At 39.8% G+C, this 24,050-nt stretch overlaps 1 protein-coding gene and 1 long non-coding RNA gene across 2 annotated transcripts in view; one reads left to right on the top strand and one right to left on the bottom strand.

Annotated features, from left to right (window-relative positions):
- The window catches only part of LOC116489470, a 101,238-nt gene extending 77,263 nt beyond the window's left edge, over positions 1 to 23,975 (top strand). The window contains exons 3-4 of the long non-coding RNA XR_004253297.1: positions 22,808 to 22,849; positions 23,522 to 23,975. This is a non-coding gene — a long non-coding RNA (uncharacterized LOC116489470). The remainder of the gene's footprint in view (positions 1 to 22,807; positions 22,850 to 23,521) is intronic.
- The window catches only part of SPON1 (spondin 1), a 179,325-nt gene that overhangs the window by 16,992 nt on the left and 138,283 nt on the right, over positions 1 to 24,050 (bottom strand). Inside the window, exon 7 of the mRNA XM_032187876.1 lies at positions 8,515 to 8,579. Within this exon, the coding sequence (XP_032043767.1) occupies positions 8,515 to 8,579 (65 nt within the window). The remainder of the gene's footprint in view (positions 1 to 8,514; positions 8,580 to 24,050) is intronic.

Below are 24,050 nucleotides of genomic sequence, written 5' to 3'. Positions count from 1 at the left end.
AAAAATGAAACTGCTGGCCAAATTCACTCAGACAACAAAGTGATTGAGTGTGCTATTTTCCTATGTTCAGGCAAACCCTGAAATAACTTGATACTATTTCAAAAAGACTAAAGGTATAGTTTAATTTCATAAGGAATCTTCTAATTGAACAGGAACTGGAATAGCTGCAAAATTCAAAACTGCATCTTCTCTATTGAAGTTGATTAAAGAAAATTAGTAGATACTTTTCAGTGAATTTTAGCATGAGGAGTTTAGTGTGGTACTTGTGAATAATTCTACCAACCCTTAATAAGATGTTCCAGAAAGACTAATTCACCAAATTAATTTACAGACATCGTTGTCAGCTCTTTAGTCTGTAGGGCTCTGGGCATTTCATTATTTTTTATCTAAAGCCTCTCTGTTATCAGAGCTGAAAGGTGCATTGATTTGAATCTCCCTCTCTCAATGCTGATTAACAGCAATTTAGTAGAGAACAGCATTTGACACTGACATTGGGATTCTGAGGTAGGCACAGCAAATTGGCTGGCTCCAGAGGAGAACAGGAAGAGAGGATTTCTGGCTGGGTTTGGTGAACAGGCACATTCACGCCAAGACAGGTGGTGGCAGCAAGGCACCGAGGCACGCAGCACATCGCCTGTGTGGCAGAGCATCCCCAGGATACAGGCCGTGCACACGGGTGCTTTAATTTCATAACAGCACTGCTGAATTGGACAGATTTTGGTCGTGCGGATTTCCCCGGTGCTTAAACTAAACCATCTCTGTCTACGTCAGTCACTTACCTTTTGTCCCTGTAGAAAGTGGAGCATTTCCTAAGAGAAGTGAAGCATTCCTGCAGGAAGGCCCCGTCCTACAGGTGCAGCTGTAGCACGCAGGTGTGCACGAGATGCTTTTGTTCTGTGCCAGGGTCGCCGTGCTCTTTCCGGGGGCTGACTGGCCCTAACCATTCTGCTTCCACCGCCCTTCTGCTTCAGGCTGCTCAGCGCAGGGCAGCACGGCCCCGGCCAGCCGTGCCACCACCACACGCCTTCTGCACAGCCCCCGACCCGAAATGCCACCACAGGGACGTGGCTGGCATAAAGCGCTGCACGGTTTTGATCCAAATGTTTGTTACAACTGACTGCTGTGAGCCACGTCAAGTTAAAATATGATAAGGGAGAATAAGGATGTTGACGCTAGTTTGGTTTTACCAAAATCAGAGGTACCAAGCAATCAGGGAGAAAACAGAATTATTTTTTTTCTCTACAGTAAGATGCCTGGTCAAGGCCATGCCCTGGGCATCCATTTCTTCTTCCTCCAACTGTCTCCACATTAAATTCTCCAAAAAAAAAGTTACTCCCAAAGCAGGTAGCACAACAAGGTAATGATTTTAAATACGGCCTGTAAATATTTTTAATATAGAACTTATCAAGGGCAAAATGCTATCTTTAAGTAATGGAATGGGAATAGTTACATTTTATCTAAATATACAGTTCAGAACAAAATAGATAATTCACATACATGGATAGGCAAATTCATTCCTCATGTTCTCCAGACACACAGGCATAAACAGTTACATAAGTTATTTTAAAAAGATACTTCTGAAATATTCTAATAAAAATCTTAAAAATATTCCTCAAATAATGTATTTATTTGATAGGAAAACACTTGCCTATTTGAAATCTTCATACTGCATTTATTATTAATAGAATGCAAATTTACTTAATTTACCTATTTTCATCCCAGAGAAATGAAACAAGTAATGGAAAATCAGTTTGAACTAGAGCTAAGCAAACCATTTGCACTATCATTTATTTTAAAAGGCATTTTTGGGTGAACATAAACATTTTTTCCTAAGTTGAATTCAGTAAAAACGGAAACCAATGTAAGCGTTTTCTTTTCCAAAATCTACCGAATTTACTCATTCTATTTTAAGTACTGTGAAGGTGTGGTTAAAAAAAAAAAAAAAAAAAAAAAAAAAGGAAATGGAACAACATATTTTTGTTGGCCAGGAACAGTTTCTCTTCCAAGGCAGCCAGGGAAAAGAAAAAGCTATCGCCATTTGCATAACTGCCACAAAATAAAGAAAGACAGAGCGATTTCTATCAATGGGAACATGCCACTGAGCTGCACTTATTCCACACATACCCTGCCCCGTCTTACGAAGCTGGTTCACTCACTCTTCACCAAACATTTTCAACATGAATCTCGTTCTCAGAGACTCGTCTGCATCCTCCTTTGTTTTTTGAGGGGCAAATCCTAGTGATTGCTTTCTTTCTCTGGCTAATAAATACTTCTATAGTCCATGTAACGTTGAGCAAAAAGAATATGGTTTGTGATGGTAAGGGGCTCTCACTGTGTAGGTTGCTTTGACTTTCACGTTAGGAGACAGGCGTTGCCATTCAGATCTCATCAGGAGGAGCAGAAAATTAAACGTAGACCTTCCATGGAGCAGGAGAATCTTCCCTATAATGAGGAATAGTCTTCATTTCAATGGCCATATGGATGTGTGGCTAACAAATAGTATGCTTGAAGATTTCTGTCAGATCAGGCCCTTGCTGATAAAATAGGCAGGGGAACAACTGAATTATGGAAGTTAATTTGGGTTGGTTGCCATCTGTTGCCTATCAGAGGTCCCCTCACCCTTGCGAAAATGTAGTCAGCTCTGGGAACACTGCAAGTTGGCTGGATTTTTATGCGTTTAGTAATGTCACTAATAGCTACTTAGGTATGTAAACACTTCAGAAACCTTCAGTTGAAGATGAAAGCTGAAATTTGGGGAATTAGGTGTTTACAGCAAATGGTTGCTTAAATGCTTTCCAATGTCCTTTTGTAAATTAGCCTCTCTCTGTGAACCATGCAAAACTTGCAGTGTGTGAGAAGTCAAAAGAGAGGCTCAGCGACATGCAACATTTACAAGGCTGGAGTCTTTCAGCTCTCTGCCATCTGATGGACCTGATTAGATAATACTGGTAACAGTAATGTTGTCACAAATTGTTATTAAAGCTGCTTTCACTGCTGAAGCTGTCTTAAAAGTATGCAACTGTATACACAGCCTTGGGCTGTTATCTTTAGTTTTACACAAGGATATTTATCAGTAAGATGAGACAACATTAAGGGTGTGTGAGTGGTAAAGAGTAGGATATCAGACACAATAAATTGAGATCTTCAGCAAGGAAGAGTAAGATGAAGAGAGAGTTATTTCATTACACTTCAGAAGATAGTAAAGAGTTCCACATCTGACTTAAGTGGTTCTCCATTTAACAGCATATAAGTAATCATCCATTGACCTAAATATTGAGGGTACCTTGAGGAACAGTTTTGGGGGCACAAAAACAATAGGTTACGGTGAAAAGAAGAGAAAAGGAGAGGAAAAAAAAAGGAGGGGAGGAGGGGAACGGAGAGGAGGCACTGAATTCCCAAGGGCTGTGATGAGGACTCACAATGTACTGCGAATTCACTGCAGGATCAAAATAGTGATGACTGTTTTCCATGTTTCCAAACATTTATTTTTTTTACTCAAATTGTGGCAGAAGAATTCTGGGAGAAAGTAAAAATTGAAAGAAGTTTCACATAGAACAAAGGGAAGAATATGTAAAAGAATGTGTCTGCATCGTTTTCTCCAGAGAGTGTTGCCCATCAACCCAAACATATATTGGCTCAGAGCCCTTTTGCATTTCCCATCACCTTTCTGTAGGACACTATTTGATTGATTTCTGGAAGAGTTTGCTTTATTGCCCAGCTTAGCCATTTTATCTGTCTCAATGCTGAAAAATACAGCTGGGTGTATCCTGTCTTACTTTCTTATGTTTCTCTCTGCAAGCAAGGAAGCACAGCCGTAACCTCTTCATGGTCAGAGGAAAGATACCAAGGATACGTAAAACTTGGAATGGAAGGGGATTGATGGGATAATTTGTAGAGGATGAAAAGGATTCTAACTTATAAATTGTTTGGACTAAATTATTCTATCCATCTGCCTTGTAAAGGAATAGGCCTCCTTTTCTGCCTAGCTTCACTTTCAAATGCTTACTGAAGTGTTTTCAGGTAATCTCCAAATAAATGGGGAAGAGCTGCTTAAATGGAAAAGAAATAGAGTAAGGTCTGCAAACAGTCAGGAGGAAGAAGAAAACCACAGGACCGTGACCACTCACTCAAACATTACAGAGAGCTGAAATGGAAACAGGAGAGACATAAGGAAGGAGGAGACAATTTTTTTAGACTTCAGATAGTTCCAAATTATAATCAAGAAAAATATTTATCACTTCAATATAACTAACAACGGACAGAGGAGGTAAAAAGTTTAGAAATAAGTGTTCCTTTTGCATAGAAGTAAAAAATAAGACAGGAGCACGAAAAGTAACATTGATGAGTATTTCTGGAAAGCCTGACCTTATAATATAAGCTAATCTCATATCTTGAATTTTTGCATTGAAATATTTTGTTTACAGGTTGATCTATTAAGCCTAAAATAATTAAATAAACTAGAAAAATTAATTTGAAAACATGTGATGTTCGTAAAAATAATCACAAGTATACCAATGGAGACCTCTCTCCCGACACATTCTTTCTCCTAATGGGGGCTCCAAGACTGAAAGGGGCAGGAAAGAAATGGAAATAAGGCAGCTCATTTGTGCAAGGAAGTGAGGTTTTCTTGTCATTTTTTTTTTTAGTCTGCAAGGTTTTTGGACAGAAAGCTAAAGCCCTTTTTTCAATCAATAGTTATTTTACATTTTTTTGAGTCAATAGTGCCTTTTCATGGATCAGGAACAGCCAGAATTAACATATAAAAATACTTGGAAAGACGGAGTATCTAAAGCAGTATTTAATAATTTATATGGTACTGAGCATTTAGTAATGGAATATATAACATGCTGGAAAATAATGTCCATCCCATGTCTGATCCATGTTTGTATTAGGAACACTTCCTTGCCTGCAAGGAAACTCCAGGCAAGAATTTTAAGGGCATTAGCTCCTGTGGAGTGTGATGCACGCTATCTTTGAAAGTCTCGTCCTCTGTATCATCAAATGCTGCTGTCATGGCTTGCTTATTTTGCAGTTGCCAGATATGCAGATTTGGAGACCAGTTGTACCATCTGCATTTGCTGTATTTTATCTTTCACTTTGCCAAAGGCAAATGATTTGAATCTGAGTATGAAAGTAAAATTTGATTCCGCCTGAAACACAGCTGAGAGAAAGGCAGCAGTGAGCTGTGCTCTTGTATATACAAGTAAGATAAGAAAATCTAGTTCCATTTGACAGCATATTGTATACTGATACCATTACACTCAAGGAAGACTGCATTCCCTGCAAGTACTTTAAAGCCAGAGTTTCAGACACACAACTTGATAATGCAAACACATGCAACAGAAAGCTGGTTTATTGCTTGGTATGGCGCTCCTCATACTCCCGGCATTGCTCTCTCCATCAGGCAGCCTTAACACTAGCTCACAAAGACTAAGCAAAATTGTCTTCTGCGTGCATCAACTTAAGAGAGTTTTTTGCATGTTGGTGCGCGGGTAAGAAACTGGATGGAGAGTATTAAAGATGAATGACAAGAAGCAAAACAAATAAAAAAGCGCGATAAAGAACAAATACATATAGGAACCGAGGAGGGGAACGATAAGAGACAGTGAAGTACTAAGCTTATGGTGTGATGTAGTTTGCATAGCATGCTGTCTTACTGAGGGATGACAGGATGTCAAAATGTATTAGCCTTAACAGTAATTAACAGAGAGCATTTGAGAAAATTACTCAGTATCATTGTAGCCTTCCCCGCTTAGCGCTGGCAACTTTTCTCAGCACCTGGTGTAATTTCTTCTATCCAAACTCTTGTCTGAAACTAAAGACCTCTCCCTGGGGAGGCAGTCTGTACCCCCCTCGATCCACATGCAGAAGTCTATTTCCTTCCTCCTAAGCAGAAGAAAAGCTCCCGGTTATATTTCCCTTCTTAACTCTGGTGTCAAGAACCGAAGGCTTTCAGCATGGCTGTCAGGTTTAGAGGCAAACTTAGACACTTCTTGGCCTCAGTCTAATGAGAGCTTGAAACATTACTTAATGAGGCACCACTGGCCCTGAGGAGCTGTAGCCTCATTGACCAGCACTGAGAGAGGAGAAGAAAAACTGTTTGACTCCACGATGCATCCATGAGAGGTGCCTGGCCAAGACACCCCTCGCACACAATTTTACAGGTGACTGGAGTGGAAGCAGAAGGGCTCACCAACTGCTCCCGATCTGGGTAAGAACGAGCAGTTGCTACAGGCTCTGTCTCCCTTGCTGTTTTGGAAAGAAAGGAGGGGAGCTGACAGCCCCAGGGGCATACTGAATCGGGAGGAAAACTCCATGTGAGCAGGCTGAATTTGCCAACTTTGGGTACTTCAAACTTCTGTGAATTGGCTCAGTAGTATTATACATTTTGTAATTGTTGTAAAACACATTCAGAAAGGGTTTTAGGTTTTGCTTATTATGACACGTTGTAGCACCTCTTTGACACCAGTACCACACTATATTATATATCAGCAATATAACTCATGATTATGCAAAAGAAGGTTATTCATGACTTTTAGTCAATTGTTGATTAGTAAGATGGCTGTGTTATGCATAGTAATAGACCAAATGCTTCTCCTGAGCAGTCATTATCCAATACTTGCACAGCTCTAATCTAAATTCCAAGAAGGACGATCCATAAAGGGAAATTAACACTAGAAGTTAATGGCAGTTGAAAAATTTGTCTTCCTTTGCTGCTTAGATGCTATTTTTAAATGGAATAGAAAAGAAGAACATCATGGCAAAATATGAGAAAAAAAATTAAAAACAAAAAACAGTATCTGTAACGTGAAGTAATATTTGTTAAGGGAACGCTTGTGCAACATGTGAAAGCACAAATGCCAAGATTTATTCCTTTTGATGTTACTAAAAGGTAAGAATTAGCAAATAGAAAATGTAAGAAGTGACTGGAAGAACATCTGGAGGGTGCTGCAAAAGCATTTACATGCATGTTTGTAAAAGAATATGCCTAGAAACATGGCAAATAGTACCAAGTCCCTTGGGGTCCATTATCTGAATATCCTTTAAAAAGAAAATACTAAAATTTCAGGAGAATTACTCCATAAATAAGGAATGCTATTACTGTCAATTTGATTGACCAACTGTGTAACACCAGCCAAAAACAGCCTAGCCCACAGTTCCTGTGCAAAGCCTACAACTATGTCTCACAGTTAAAGCATATTCAAGTGACTGAAAATCTGTCTCATGTGCAGGTAAGTTGCTCCACAGGTTGGTCACACTGGCCTTACCCACACCTTCAGAGAGAATTTCCTTGTCACAGATTACCTTCGCTTCCATGCTATGAGAGATATCACAGCTTTTCTTTGCTAGATTAATGAACCATCAGATACCAGAAATCTTTTTACTACGTAAGCTGTGATCACCTCCTAACTTTTTTTTTTTTTTTTAATAAACCGAATAGCTCAAGTCCTAAGCTGCTTAGGAGTTTCTAAGCCTCTTATGGTAGGGAATGTTTTCTAAAAACTGCTCTCTTCTGGTAGCTTTTTTCTGACCTCCAAATTTTCACATACTTTCTGAAGTACAGACAACAAAACCAGACACGATATTTGTCTAACTGCTTCTCTTCTGTTTTTTACAGAGGAAACAGGACTACCTAGTCCTTAAAGTCTTGCAGTAGAGTAATTGCCCTGCTTCTCCGTGGACTTAATTTGACTCTCATCTAATGAGGGTACCCCTTATATTGAGTTCTCATCTTTAGTCACATCTTGTAAGCCTCTCTCATTTGGGCCTGGATAATTAGTATGAGCATTGGCCCAAGCACAAATAAGGTATGCAAGAACCCACACCCCATTCCCCCGCAGAGACCAACCAATAAGCTCAGGGGTTTCCTGACAGAAGAGCTTTATCCTCTTTTGTGATGAGTGCCAGGGAGCCCACAGTTAGGATCCTGGGAAGCTCCTTAGCTGTCTGACATGATGTAATATATATGGTTGTACTACCATTAGGATGACAATGCTATCATAGAGCGTTTCAGAATTTTAAAGAATTTTAAATTAATTTTAAAGAATTATCCTTTAAGAGGTTTTGTTGGTGGATTGGGGATTTCCTCAGACAGAAAACCCATTATATCTTCACATTATTTACTGTATTGGCACAGTGTGTTAACACGACACTAAAAAATACTGTGTGTAGAATGGTACAATATCAATTTGAGCAAGCTTTGCATAAATAAACATTATTTTCCAATGAAGCCACAAACTCCATGGGATGATCCTTCTGCTGCTGTACCAGTTAGTGAACCAATGCATGTAAAACATGAAGTGATCCTAGAGAGGAAAGCAGTTGTTTGCAAACCAAAGGAAAAAAAAAAAAAAAAAAAAGAAAAAAAAAAAAAAGATGAAAATATCTTTCAAAATATTTTTAGATTGTTTCTTTACAAGAGCAAATGACTGGGTGAGACACTGAGTTTAAAGCAGTCTGTTAGCCAACACTGAACACAAGGGTACTGAGCCATATTATTCCCAACTTACTTACACATTCAGAGGTTGCCAGGCAGGCCACTGTGCTTTTGCCTTGATGACTGTTAAAACCTCATCGCTCTGTGAAAAGAGACAAAAGAATAAAGTGATTGGGACAAATTTACAATGAAAGCAATATGATTTACAGCAAAAAGAGACCCTAGAACAAACCGTGCCTCCAAATTCTGATTACGAGGACTATGCTTTGTCCTTTTCGTTATCAGGGCATCTCATGTCCTCAGCTGCTTGGGTTCACTGAGGAGCCTTCATGAAAGCAAGCAATGGGAGCAGCACGCAAAATTAGGCAGACCTTGGGCACAGCCTCTTTCCTTTCTGCAGGAGCAGAAGCCAGCTTAAAACACCACCAGCAGTTCACACACTGTGGTATTTTCGCATGTCTTCCCAGTAAGAAGCTACCACTGTAGGCAAGCTAATATACCTTGGAGAATGTATGCTGCAGTATTTAATACCCCCATATCTGGAGACTCCATGGTGAATGCACTGCAACCTCCTCCAAGTAAAACTGTCGATAGCATGTGCTATTTGCTCTCTGCTTACTCATGCCAAAATTACAGGGTGAAATACAACACCTACCTCTTTGCCATAGTGTGGCAAAGCATTGTAGAAAGATTACGTCCTAAAGTCTGTAGCAATTTCTGCACCAGCAGTTTTAAACTTAATATTGATACAATAAACCCAGGACAAAGGCAGGATACCATTAATGAGGCTCTGATGCCCAGAAGACATCTATCACACATTTTTTAGAAGCATCTTCCCTATCTCCCCCAGGAATCCATCCTGGTAATTCGCCTAGAGGAACACAAAGTTCACACTTTGCTCACATGATTTCCATCGTCTTTTAAAAACATTTCCCAATTAGACTAAGAAACCTACCTCATACATTACAAGTAATTGGCACTTCCAACAGAGCTGGCCTTTCAATTTAGTGATAATTGTGCCATTTCCTGCTCAATAGCAATAGTTCTGACACCCCAGGCTAGCTCTAATCCATCCACGTACTCCTCTGTTTAAAGAAAACAATTTTCACTGGTTGTTTCCACCTCTCTCAGTATTTTCTGACTTCCCCTGTTTTACCAAAGCAAGCTTATTGCAGTGCTGATGGGCCCTCTCTGTAACACACAAGGTTTTCAGTCTCAGAAATGCACATGGGACACGACCCCTCCCTGGTCTCAGTGGATGGATAAGCCACGTTATGAAACTCCTTTTCCTAAATAAGGATGCTTGGCTGAAGTCTACTCTACATTACACGCACCGAGCTAAGCTAGCTGAAAGTCTGACTCTATAAATGCAAGAAAGCACAAAAAGCTTTTTTCATCTAGTTGGAAAAGAGAATTTCACACCGACCAGCAGCAGCCTGCCCACAGCAGCGCTGTGCAAGCAGGGGTTCAGTGGGGCGAGCCCCAGGCTGAGCTCCCAGCACAGCCCCGTCCCCAACAGCAATACGTGCCGTGCAGGAGAGATGCAGAACGGCCCAGTTCATCTCTGGCAAACCTATTCGTGCCTCCATGCCTTCGTAATGGAAGCAGCAGATTCCCCCCCAAAGTAATTTAGAAGGAAACTGATTAAACGAATGGGGTTAAAGGCCTGGCTTCGTGCACTACTCGTCTTTCTCTGTCACTAGAATTTGACTCAGCTTTCAATTTTCCTTGTTTCAACACCTTAAGACTTTCCAGAGAGGCACATTTTCATTTACTTTCCTTGAGAAGTCATCTGCATTCAGAATAATTAACTGCGCATCGTACATCCCAAGGAAAGTCTGTTATGAGTACAAATGTTTATGTTTATTAAAATTATATACTGCTTATCTAATAGAAGACAATAATCACATCAGTAACATCCAAATCACTCGTGTCTGAAAACACTTTAACATCTGCTATTCAAATTACAAATGCGTACCAAGAGGGGCTGATTAATAGTTTAGTGGTATGCACAGAGGGAAGGAAATAGGGAGTAGAGCATGTACATTCAGACAGCCCCTGATTTTTGAGGGAGATGGAAATTCAGATGCAGGAGATGAATTAATGGCCACTTTCTGAACAGCAACAAAAATTAAATGATGCAGGATCCAGTATTCTGGTGGGCCTGGAAACAAAACACGTTTCTAGTACCTAGAGTTCCTTAAAAATTACACAGGATTAGCTGTGACTTGAAATAAATCATTGTTATTCCAGATTGATTTTCTAATTACACAGTTGTCTCTATGATGTAGATTTGTATTATATCTAATTTTTTATTTGTTTTTAATTTAACAGCTACACTGCTATCAATGCCAGTGTAGGTTTACTCTTACATGCACTGATAGACATACACACACATATATCTGGGCAGATATTTCACAATTAAGGAGTTTTCCTGGAGCAAGGCATTTATATCAGGAAGATGATGTAATATTGCATTTTGTCTCTACTGTATATTTAGCTTGAATGTTCAGGGTAATTTATACTTAAAAGAGTAAGACACTGATGATAGGCTGTGATAGCCTGCAACAGGTTTTGAGGTGGCCATGGCTTTCATGTGCATATGCCTGTTTCTTTTGCAGAGACTCACTAAAAACAAGCAGAAGGCTTTCAAAAAAGTCAGATTTGGTTCAGCAGAACTAGAAAGCAAACCTTTTCAAAACAGAAAAAAAATAAAATAAAAATCAGAACAGCAAGGCTAGCAGACCAAAACCCCAGGAGATGGTTTGTACACAGCTCTGTCCAGGGTGTCCTCATTGGAAGTTGCTCCGCAGCAGCTTGGTGGCTTTTCTGAGGGCAGCACCTCCAGGAAAGGGGGGACCTTCTTCTGCCTCCAGCTGGCCTCTTTTTGAAGAGAATTTGATAAGCTTAAAACAGCCCAGGCAAACAGATGCTATGGGCTGCACAAGTTTCACAGCCTTGTGAGCAGTCTACAGGTAGAGAGCAAGCTACAGAAAAGACACAGTGCTTGGATTTTCTGGTCAATCTCCTTAATTATAATTTATCGGCAGATGGTATGAACTGAGAGGATACAAAATGCTTGAAGTGAAACACAAATTAATAATATGTACCTAGTTGATACAACCCAACTGCCCCCTATAACTCAAATGTACAGACATCAGAGAAGAGGCATAAACACCAAACAATTTAAGTTTTTATGAATTTTAGTTAACGTTTTCTAAGGGCTTCCTGTATTATGTCTGTAGCCATGTTTCTCTCCTCCTCGTACTCCCAAAGTTTTGCTTTGATTTTTGAAGTAAACAAACACTCAAATTGATGTCAAAACATGGCAAAAGAACTAGGATGTTTCACTGTTGTATGTTCCAAGTTGTCATCGTTTATGTATTTGGCTGGGAAGCTACGATTCCCAAGTAATCAAACTGTTAGATTTTCAAACAGAAAACCAGATCATCTGCAAAATGATGGAGTGTCAAAATGTAACAATGAACGTCAGAAGAAGTTAAAGGAAAGAACACTTTCATGTGGTTCTCCTGAAAATTATTCTGGTAAAGCCTTATACACATCTCTTCCAATAGCAACAAAGAGGAAGAAAACTGTCAAGCCCAAGGTACGCTTCTATGCATGTGGAAGTTGTCAAGGGGTGAATCTGGGGCTACCTGTCAGTTGTTAGAGACAGAAAGGAGAAAAGTTGCTACTCTCTTTCCCCTTCCCATTTAAAAGGCTTTCCTTCTTGCGTACATATCACGAAGCAGATACTTGAGTACTTGCTGAGCCTGGCTCCCCACCAGCTTGCTTGCAGCAGCTTCCACGCCTCTGCTTGCTGTGAGCATGTGCTGCTGTCGATGCAGCGTCTCTGCCGCTCCTCTGAGTAGGAAGTCACGATTTGGTAATTAAGCTAGTATTACCTCTTGGGAACCTTCCTGGGAAATCCCTTTCAGCAGTGCAGTTAGGCATAACGACTTACAAAAGATCGCATAAAGTCTCTGTAGAGCCCCCTGGAGCCTCGTCTTCAATTCCAGTTATTATTTCAGTTATGTAATTTCATTTTCCAGGTGTATCAGACCCTTCTCTACATGCTTACAGCTTGCTTAGAAGTCCAGTGGAGACAAAGTAGCCTCCAAAATGACTTCAATGGTTTTTGGATTGCAGCCTCTGTGAAAGCATGCAGAAATAGCTAAGAGTTACCCTTCCCTCCAAATCCTCTTTCTATTTTAGTGCTTTGAGCTGGGGTGGGTAATTGATTGGCTCAATAGTTGTTCCCTATGAAAGTACTGTCCTCCAGAAAGTCCTAAGAGTGCGATTTTGAAAAGTTGGTAGCATCATTCTCATACAGACACCTTACCCATCTTCTGAAGTTGGTAAAAATTAATCGTTTACTTTATATCCATTTGTTCCTGCAATGTCCAACTGAAGAGGCGTGAATAATAAAGTCATTAAAGGGCTCCAGATAGAACCCCACGGTATGAAACCACTGACAAGCTGGATTGTTAGCTGTGCCTGAAATCTTGAAGAATTCATCTTCAAGATCAGCAAGTGGGATGGATGTAGCTCACAAAAGCAGCATAAGTGTTTGATAAGAGGTCTTCCCAAACCAAGGGAATAAAAGCAACTTGTTTAAACAACAACATCCATTAAAATGTAATGAAAGCTTTCAGGAAAATTTTAAACATCATCTGAATACCATTGGAATAACAGAGATTAGCAGGATTTGGAAAACCATGCGTACTCTCTCATGTGCTCCTGCTGCTTAAGTGATGTGATTAGTCGATTTTCTGGACTGGAAGTTATTTTTTGAGTAATTTTTATTACTATTTTTATCTTATGTGTGCTGAATAACATTATAAAATGTTACTGTGCAGGCCACTTATCACTTCATAATAATGATTGGATTCAGCTCAGCTAAACAAATGATGGTGTACTATCTGACATCAAAATCAGAGTCTCATTCAATGAACTGTGAGAATGAAAAAACACCTGTTTTGAGCCAGAGCTTAATTTCACTCATTTCACATTGCCACTGCTTGGCATTCATTTGATTGTTTTAGAAGAGAGAACATTTAATTCTTTCCACAATACCCATCTTCATAATATCCCAGTGCCTCTCTATCTACAGTGGACTTATTTTCACAAGAAAGAAGAAATAGCAACATTATCCTCAATTCTGAGATGATGAATTGAACGCCTTCTGGAAATAAACCAACATATCTGAGTTTTAAGATAGCATCTCAACTGCGTGATCATCCTTTCTCTCAAAAAATAATTTGTAATGAAAGAGAAAGAGATAAGGTGCGAAGGAAAAACTATACCGCACAGCATGTTTCCTGTGGGGAATCAAAGTACTATTTCACCCTAATACAAATACACACTTTCTATCTAGGTTGAGAAAAGAATAAACCAGCATCTTGTCTTTGAAGCATAAGCTAACACAAAACAGATAGTTCAACATATTACGGACTTCCATGGATAATAACAGAAATATGGCATATTTTCTCCTGATTGATAAGATCCATATACATCTTGTCTCCTTGTTTTACAGCTGTATTTGAATAAAAAGGGGACACTGCTGCAGGCACACCACTGAAACTTGTAAAAACTTTTTTTGAGAAAGGAAGTAGTTGTCTGTTCTGTGGTGATAAATATTTCTGGGATAAAAGCATCCACATACAGATTTATTTGCTCTGGAGTTCATCTTCATGTAAATATACTTAACAGGCGCATTTGCTTTATAGTAACTGTGAATGTGATCTCCTGTAATGCACTTTGAATGGGCATGTTTTATTCATCATATAAGCAGTCAGCTTGGTTTGAGTCTACCCAGGCTTCCGAGCATTTCTTGCTTATGTTGAGTGTGTCAGAAGTTTCCCATAGCTGTTAGCATGGTCACTGCATAACCATACTTATGAGGCTCTTATCATGAGCTGCTAATGCATCCTGCAACACCTCTATTTTCCTGTAGGTGCAGCCAAGGAGGCTGCTGTAGTTGCCTAAGCCTCAGTGCTTAGATGCTGCTCTTCTTAACAGGCAGAGGTGTTTTGGTGAAAGAACCTGCAGAATTTGGTTTTTGGATAACCAGGTCTAGTGGGAGGTGTCCCTGCCCATGGCAGGGAAGGTGGAACTGGATGATCTTTAAATGGGTCCCTTCCCACCCAAACCTACGATTCTGTGGTTCCACGGAAAGGTTGAGCTTTTAGTCACAAATGACTGTATCTGAAGGAAGAAAAAACAAAATGAAATCTAACTAAAGAAAAAGACTTACCGCTACCATTTGATGGTAACTAAATTCTGTGTAATTGTATGATATACTTCCATTCGGGCAGATTATACTTAAACCCATTAGCACAGACTTGGGGTTACTTTAAACAACAGCAAAAATCCATTTCAGGCAGTGGAATTATACCAGGACTGTGTTTGCTCATTTTTCTCTGAATACTCTGTTTATATGACAGAGATTTTGTGAATCCTCCAGCAGCCAGTGGAGCTGAGAAAACATCACATAATTTAAGATATATAATAAATACGACTGAATTGGATTCAGTATTTGATCACGGTGCATACAGATTTGAGTTTTCCCTCTAGAAATATCCAGTTCTATCCAAACAGGTCCAGTTTCAGGAACACAAGTAAACCAGTGCTTCAGATAGTCCCTGCTGAATTGCTGTGATGCAAGGAAAGCTTTCCTGAATTGGCTACTTAGCAATTTTGCACCTACTTCTACAGGGAAAAACCTGTCTGACAGATAATCAGGCTGACATTTTCCCTAAAACATAGGTATTCTCTGTATTTTTCAGAAATTATGGTAATATGTTAGAGCTATAATTTCAGTACTGTGATTATACAGAAGCTAGGTGACAATGCACTTTTAAAAAAAGCTTTTAAAGAGGAATTATGGGAATTAAAATTCCCAATTTTGTTAAAAATTACTAAGATGGAATGCAAAAAGCAGTATGTTCATCGTTACCCTGAGCATGTATCCCCAAAGCCCTGATTCACTCTGCGCTAACAAATCTTCTGCATTACCTGTCCCACACGGTTTTCCTTCAATTCTGTGGTTCTTTCAGGAGGGGAATGTAGGTTGAAATTAACAACAGAACAGTTGCTAATGGCAACAGTGAAAATCATATGCTCTATTTTGTTTCCATTAAGGTGTGGTTACATAATTTAGGGTGTCCTAATAAAGCAATAATTCATTTTTCCACAGTAGAAAGCTTAGCAGCATGTCTTAATGAGCCCTAGGTATGTGCTAAGGACTGGAACCCTCATTTGCTGTGGCTGAGCAGATTTTGTAGGGAAAGGGTCTCCCTTGTGAGCCACTTCTTGGTTGTGAGTTGATTTGTACTGCACATTTGTCTTCACTCGCGTAGAATACTCTGCTGTCTTTAGGACTACAAGAACATTTTGGGATCCTAAATTACCTTTGCCAAAAGCAAGGGAAGACCTTTCTACTACAGTTAGGAATGGCAACTTTTTAAAGTAGGGAATTAAACTAGGTTTGGAAGCTGCCCATAAGCACGGTAATTCCCACCCTGTGCTTAACAGGTTGATCTAATAAATAATCCATTTGTCCTCCTTCTGCCTCGTCTTTCCCACTTTGATCAATGCTTTAGATTAAACCACCCCTTAAAACTATATGTAAGTGCTATAAAGCTACTGTTATCTTAAACTCACACACGATCTGGAAATGGTGAGCACACTGGAAAAGAAATGAGGGGAATAAAACACACCAAGGAGCAGTCCATCACACTGAGGCATTCTACATACAATAAACCAGATGTATGCAACTGAATGGCAGCCTGCAAGCAGTACAGCTGAAACTGCCTTCACGGGAGACACAGACAGAAGTGTTTGAAAGGATTACATTCACTCACCAGATTCACATTCAGGTAACTACAGCATTTTTTGCTCAGATTCCTTCAAATAGTTTCAAAGCAGGCATGGATGAAAGTATGGAGACAGGTTCTTGGGCATGCCAGGAATAAGTGAGTTTCACTTGCTTAAATATCAGCAGGAAACCTCAGGAGAAGACTGTGTCTGCTCTGAGAAACAGCCCAGAGAACAGGGACTGCGAACAATGCTGGTAAATACTGACAGCGAGACTCCAGGTATTACAATTATTCATCCTGTTGCTTCTCTCAGGCATTAGTCAAAAGTCATAGCTTGAATGTAAAAATGTAACAGAAATAATTATTCAGATAAGAGCAAGTGATTTTAAACAGGACCGGAAAGTTAGCCCTAGAGGTGAGCTTTCCTGACCCTTGCTAGCACTTTTCACAAACCAATCTCTTTTTTTTTTTTTTTCTTTTCATTCAGAATGTACAATATAAATATTTTAAATGTGTTTTAACTGCTGTCCAGCAGCTTACTTTCCCTTGATTAAGGATGCCATGTCTAAGACACTGTTTACCATTCCTTGCGCCTGCCACCACCTCAAAAAAAAAAAAAAAAAAAAAAAAGAAAATGTAGCCTTTAATCATATTAAGGAATTAAGGAGCCTATTGTGAGTTATGTTTTCTATAACCTGTAAAAACAGATTTCTTTTAGAGAAAGCAGCTTCACATCTCTCCCACCCCCTTGCCACTCAGCCCCTGCTGTGCCAAACAGGTTTCTGCTCCCCTGGACCATTTCTCTTGCACTGGGTAGTCTCAAGGTTTATGCTTTGGCATTAACCTGTCTCAGAATTTAATGGCCAAAACACACTTCTTTCAGCTTTTGGACGAAGCCATCCAACCAGACTTAGAGGAGCAGGATTGTAAGAGGAATGTTAGAGCTCTCCTGGTGGAGTGAAGGTGTTGCCGTTTTTCTGGCCAGGGGATGCCTTTCCCACCCCACTTCCTCGCACCTCACCTCCCTTTGAACAGCAGACAACAGCCTGCCCTCCGTGACCCACGTAGTCCTCCACGGACAGCGGCTCCAGCCGGATAACCCTGCTCCTTTCCGCATCCTTTAATTTTGCATCATTTTGCTTCTGCACTCCTTTAAGTTAGGACGGCTAGATCAAGATAGAGACAGACAGTGCTATTTTTCCTGAGGGCAGGATTATCTTTTAGGGGAGTGGATTGCTTTTGTTTTTCTCCGACAAATAATCCTCCTGTCCTTTGTCCCAGTACGGATTTTTATACAGAGGGGCCTTGTTTCGGCAGAGAGTGGTGAGGCCCTGGCACAGGCTGCCCAGAGAAGCTGTGGGTGCCTCATTCCTGGAGGTGCTCAAGGCCAGGCTGGATGGGGCTCTGGGCTGCTGGGAGGGGTCTCTGCCCCCTGGATGGGCATTAAGGTCCCTTCCAGCCCAAACCAGTCTATGATTCTGAGTTATGTGGAGACAAATCCAGGAACTCGGAATAACCCAGGAAAGTTTCCTTACCTTTTCTTAGAAACTTCAGGGGCTTGCACTAGGTAGCCTTGGCTCCCTGCTCTGCCTCTCTATCTCTAGCAGTTGGAGAGTTGGGCAATGCTACTATGTTTGTTAGCGGTGGGTTTTTCTTGTTGTTGTTGTATTTGTAAGCTATTTGTAAGCCCTAACTGTTCCCTCAGAGCAGTGCAGGAGGTCAGATGAAGGTTACCTCCCCAACTGGTGCCCATGCTACTAGATGCTTGGAGAGTATTCATGTTGCTTCAGGTATCTTTGGATCGGTTAATATAGCTGTAGTTCACGTGTCATTGCACAGAATTAATATTAGAAGAGGAATTATGTAAGACTTACAGCTTTTAAAGCAGGATGAGCTGCTATTAGAGTGACATCTGCAATTGGTGTCATAAGCATGCCAGGGAAGAGCTTGCCATTGCTTTCTAGCTGTTTTGCTTTCTAGTTGCTTACTCAGAACAGCAGACAGAACGGAGAGGCAAGAATTAAACCCTGTAGCCACAGTGCTGTGTGTCATCCGATAGCAATCAATCACAGATAACTGGGTAAAGTTGTCTGTGTAATAAGCCAGACGCGCAAAAATATGTCTGTCTTAATGAAAGCCTCTGAAGGACTCTGAAGTATCCCTAGGACATGAAATTGCTGAAGTGTTCATATACTTGCTTTATGATCAGAATAATTCAAAATTAAGTAATATAAACAGAAGTTTACCCTCTAAAAAAGACATTCACCATATTGCACTGTACTCACTCACCACAATAAGCATTCTAAAAATAAGAAGAGTTAGAGGCAATCGCTGCGGTTGAGGTCAGGATAAATGTATTTTCTTTTTAGCTGTAAAAGAGCCCTAACTGGCAAGGGCACACCTTAAAGCTCAGTACCTAAGTGTGCTGCTAACCATGTTTATGGCGACGTGTGTCCCTTGCTACTTCCTATGGTTGTTTTGAAATGATACCTACACCAACCTATGCATGGGATTATCTTGAAGTTAGATCTTGAAGTTAGGTTTAAATTTTCGCTGTTCTTAGTCATGTTACCATGAAATGACACAATGCATTATTATGCCATGAAACAAGTGTTTTGAATATTCAGTGACATGTTTAGAGCCAAAAAAGCATGCTTCGCATTATAGGAGTAAAACTCACATTACTGCTAATATCACCTGATTTGGCTTTCTTGATGCATCTAACAAACTCTTTTCTAGTACCTCTGCAACCCGAATTTAAAAGTATTAGAATTTTGCTCAACCTTTTAAAGTCAGGGATAATGTATACAGGTATTTATTTTTCATCTTTCTTTTCTCTCCCTCCAGTCCCCTCTCCTCGCAGACATACTGGGGGACTGACACCGGAGCACTAACACAAACATTATTCTCCTTTACTTGTACAAAAGTAGCAGACCAGACTGCTCCCCACTCAAGTCCTAATTCCAGGTGTTACGCTATCTTACTAAAACTGTTTCCTAACCCTTAAAGTAAAATTATTTTCTTTTTACTAATCTCTAAAAAAATTAGAACTGCTCCATTATTGCAGGGCAAGCAGCCAAAGGGGTTAATAATCAGAGCAGCAAGGCATGCCATGCATCTCATTTTGAAGCCAATGCTTAGACTCTGTTCAGTGGAGTAACTTCAAAGATACGTTGTCCCTTGCCTCATCAGAATGAATGATTTCTGATGCAAAAGCACACAGCACACACAGTGTGGCTTCATCCTGTCCTCTCCTGGCACTGCAATTGCACACTGAAACAGACTGATGGGAGTGGTCACACACAACAGCACTGCCGAGTTGTTGCTCCAGACTAACTACAGGAAGACTGTAAAATATGTAATTACTGTGGCATTCTCTATAAAGTCTGATGAGTCGATTAATAGCACTGTGTATTTTCGTGGTACATTGCCTCATTATTGGTTAAAAATGCTTTTACTGATTATTAAGTTCTAGAGCTCTCCTGTAAGTCATTTGCACCATCATACAGACACAGAAACCAAGGCAAAGTCAACCACAGCACTGCTGGAGTTATCTGTAAATCTCAAGAAGTGATAGCTGTTATTCCACAAGCACAGGTAGGGACACCAAGCTTTTTCTACAAAACCGAATGACTTCACAACCCACCTTTTGAAAGCTCAGTGTAACTACATAGATATATACCACCATCTACATATCGGACCATCAATCTGAATTTGTGGTTAAGACATTAATTAACCCAGCAAGCATGATCAAACTGTCTGTGAAATACATTGACGACATTAATATTATATTAACCAAGTAAAGATAAGGACAACCTCCAGCTCAAAACATACCTTTCACAAAACCAAGACCAATGCAAAACATATCTAAAAGGCGTGCTAAGAGCCAGGCCCTTAGCTGGCATTCACCTTGACCTGACAGACAAATGTGTCTTTCCACTCTGCACCTTGCTCGAATGGATTTCTAAATGAGGGCACTTACCTAAGGGAGATATATGAGAATTTTGAACACTTAATTTCCCCAATACTATCTAGAAAGGAAGCAGATTGCTTTATGTCATCCTATAATGGAATTATTTCATTATAATCTTTGCCTGGAAAAAAAAAAATCACCCCTCAAAAGACATTCTCTCAAACTACCTTTTTGGCCTCATCCTTTTCTCCCCTGGTTTGAAAGCAAATGACCTTTTGCCACTCCATCCAATCTTGACAATTGTCCAAACCAAGCTTTCTGTGCACCAACAGACTTTGTGCGGAGCTACCTGCTGTGCCAACACCCCAACACAAGTCATAACATTTCACAGGAACTACACAGATGAAATGAAATAATAATAAGAAAAAAGGTATTATGCACTAGAAGGAAATCACACAGTCAAGAAACAGCGAAATCCAATGTCCCGTAAGATACATTCTGCTTATCAGGAAAAGCTACAATTACCTTCAGAGCCCGGGAACTCAGATCCAGTACTCTCTGCTCATGCACTGTTCCTGCTGTTTCACATTTCTTCCCACCCCCCACTCCACCAGCTAGCTCATTAATTAAACACGTTTAATGTTTGAACTTTAGAATTACCTTAAATTTTGAGCATTATCTCTTCCTGTAAACTTTTCTCCTGTCAAGCAAGCATGTGTGAAAGCTCTGAGAACAAAACCCAGTACTACCGAGCCAAAGTTCAATGCTTTTAACCAACCAGCTTCACAGTCTGCAAATCAATCTGATCATTTCGTAGATGAACACAAACCTCTTCTTCTCACACAGACTATTTCAAAGATCTGAAGAGATCCCAATCCTTACCAATTCTTCATTTTCTGAGTCAGAGCCGCTTCATACAACAGACAGGAACATTTGCAAGTGCAGATCTAATTGTTCACAATTAACAGCAGTTTAGCTCTCAAATAACTGAACTACACAAAGATTAGTACTGTTTTCGAAGGAAGGCACCACTTACTGTAAGCATGGACAGGTGACTCTGAATTTAACAGTATGTGACCAGACTGCTGAAGTAATTAAGAGTTTTTTTCGTTACACCTGTTATGCATACATTTCTTTGTGTGCTTCCAAGACACGGGCATTTCCAAACTGCTCCTGAGTACCTCTCCCTGGCTGATCAGGAGCACAATCCTAATTTTATCAGTATTTCTCAAGCCCTGGTCTCTGAATCACTACTTCCTTGCAGGAACTTAAAGCTCTGCAGGAACTGACAAGAAGCCTTAAACATTCATAGTTTCTCTTTTCTTTCTTCTTTTCTTTCTTTCATGTCCACGTTTCTACTGATTTCTTCTGCACTTTTCCACTACAATAAATCACCCAGCATTATTGGTCCCATGTGGCTGCATGCCTTTCATTTTTGCGCACTAAAATCCAACCATCTTATTGACTGCAGCTGCTTTTAAATACACTTTGGTGTCAGCGGTGATTTACTTTTTAATTACATTATTTTATTTTAGATGAGTGGTCCTATTGTTTTCTTAATGGCTCCTTTAAAGGCAGTACTCAAAGAAATGAAACCTCAGCATCTGAGCAAGGAAAATGCATTAATTCACAATTCCTTACCAGAAGAATCTCCTACAATAACATCCTGATGAAAATATCGCTACATTTCCCAAATCCTTCACATTCTAGCACGATGATTAAGGGTGTCGTTTAGTTGAAGTATGTTCTAGCTCAGCATTCTTGGGAGATTCCTGCTAAAAAGACCAGCAGGGGCAGTGCAAAGATAAGGTTATTTCTGTCTCTCTTCCAAAAGCCCAAGAGACTGTTTTACAGGTTTTCTGTTTCAGCTGCAGCGACAAATTCTGAATCCAATGCTCATCAAAATTAAAGAGATTTGCTTTTAGTAGAAGGTCCATTTTTCACTTCTGAAGTGTGTATGTAATTTCTCGTCCGCAGTAACACATGTATGCTGTATCTGGGGCAATACTGAGCATATAGGTAAGCTAGTTAGTATTTCTCTGGGGAGAAATTACATTCAGTAAAAACAAAAACATCACGATCTTTTGCAGAAATGTATTCTTTGGAATGGAAATGCGAAGCAAGAAAACATTTATGACTCTGGAAGGTACAACAAGTTTATCCATGTTCTGCTAAGCTGATTTTGACCAATATTTCCTAACAAAAATGTCCTGGGAATGCAGGGTATGTTGTTTCTCTGACACATGCACAAAGCATCCGATACTAAAAATATGTATTTAATCTTCTAAAACATTTGATGTATTGTCATTACACTGAAACACTACAACTACAAATGATAAACATTTCCACTGGTTTCAGATCAAGAAATTGCTCTTCATGTCTGTCCAGTATTTATCTGGCTAAGTGAAGCACAGGAAATTCTAAATTATTGTAACTTTTTTTTAGTATAGGATATATACGGTATTGAAAAATAGCCAAAATAATAACTGTGGCTCAGAATTCCTTCTGATTTGGTGTTTGCCAAAAAACCAGCAGTGCCTTGCAGTGCAAGCCTAACCTCATAGTGAGGTGCAATTTTTGTTCTGTTTTTTTCTAGTTACCTTTACCTTTCTAAAGGGTATTTTCTGTTCCTTGCAGCAATCATCCTCACAAGAACAGAAAGGAGGGTGCAAAAGGAAGGTAGGCTAATGAGGAAATAGAAACAAGTTGTTGTCATGGGGGCCTTAACACTACTCTGAGTCTGGGGCTTGTTTATCCAATAGTAGAAATGTGTTTGTCTGCTGAAAAATACGTAATACTTGGCCGAGATCATTCTCCAGGAGCAGGTTGCAACCCTTGCCCTCCTGCACCTCTGAGCTTTGAAGGAGTAGGTCCAAGAAGAAACTGAAGCGGTAAACCCTGTGAGAAGCATTGCCAAAAAGTGCCTCTCTTCACCCGTTAACCAGACGTAACAGTTGTCTCCTCCCTCTCCTGAAGATACTCAAACTGTAGGTGCCCTCCTACTCTCCCTGAAGGCCCACTGAGAACAGCCACCATCTGGTTTTAAAGGCTTTCTGAGTCTTTCAAAGGGCACACTTCCATTCTTCAACTGTAGAGTGAAAGTAGAAAAAAGATAAATGCTAAACATGCAGTCAATTCAATTTTGGAACTAAACTCTTCCATTCGGATACAAATATTTATCTACCGAAAGCTTTACAAGCATTTCTGAGGATAGAATGTAACATTTGTTATTAAAAGCAAGAGGTTCACCATTTGTTCCTGCTGTGGTCTTTTGTTGGTATTAGAGCAGGGAGCTCCTACAGTATTCATTAGTTCTGTATGTTTTGTTTTTTCATCTGTTTGCTTACCTAGGCAAAGAAGAGAAGATTTGTTTAGAAGCTCCATCATTCTGCAGCCCACCAAAGGCTTTGTGAATGCACAGTACCAGTATTTCAGAATCTATACCCTCTACATACGGCTTCTTGCCATTCTCTTTACCACAACATTGGCTTTGATGTGTCAAAAAAAATCTCTAGGGTAAAGAAATGACTTATGAATGAATTACCTGAAGCAAATCATTAAGAAAATAAATTTAATTGTCACAATTTGATATTCTATTTCATTAATATACTGGGGAAAAATAACAAAAAAAAAAAAAAAAAAAAAAAGATTTGTCAAGTTTTCGTGTTCACGTGCAACACTTTTTATGCCATAACACGCATTGAAGTTGAAAAAAAAGCCTTGTGGGGATATCAGGGAACACAGAATTCCAGAAAACCACCTGGCTAGAAGCATGAAATGTAGTTTTATTTGCAATCGTGACGGTTAAGAGAAATCTTACAGATTCTTGCACTGTAAGGATATTACAGGTCTTTCTGGATATTCTAAGCAGCTTCTAAAA

This window comes from Aythya fuligula, chromosome 5 (genome assembly GCF_009819795.1).
Source record: "Aythya fuligula isolate bAytFul2 chromosome 5, bAytFul2.pri, whole genome shotgun sequence".
In the NCBI taxonomy this organism is placed as follows: domain Eukaryota; kingdom Metazoa; phylum Chordata; class Aves; order Anseriformes; family Anatidae; genus Aythya; species Aythya fuligula.
Note: the sequence above shows the minus strand (reverse complement) of the source record. Positions and strands in the feature narration are given on the sequence as shown.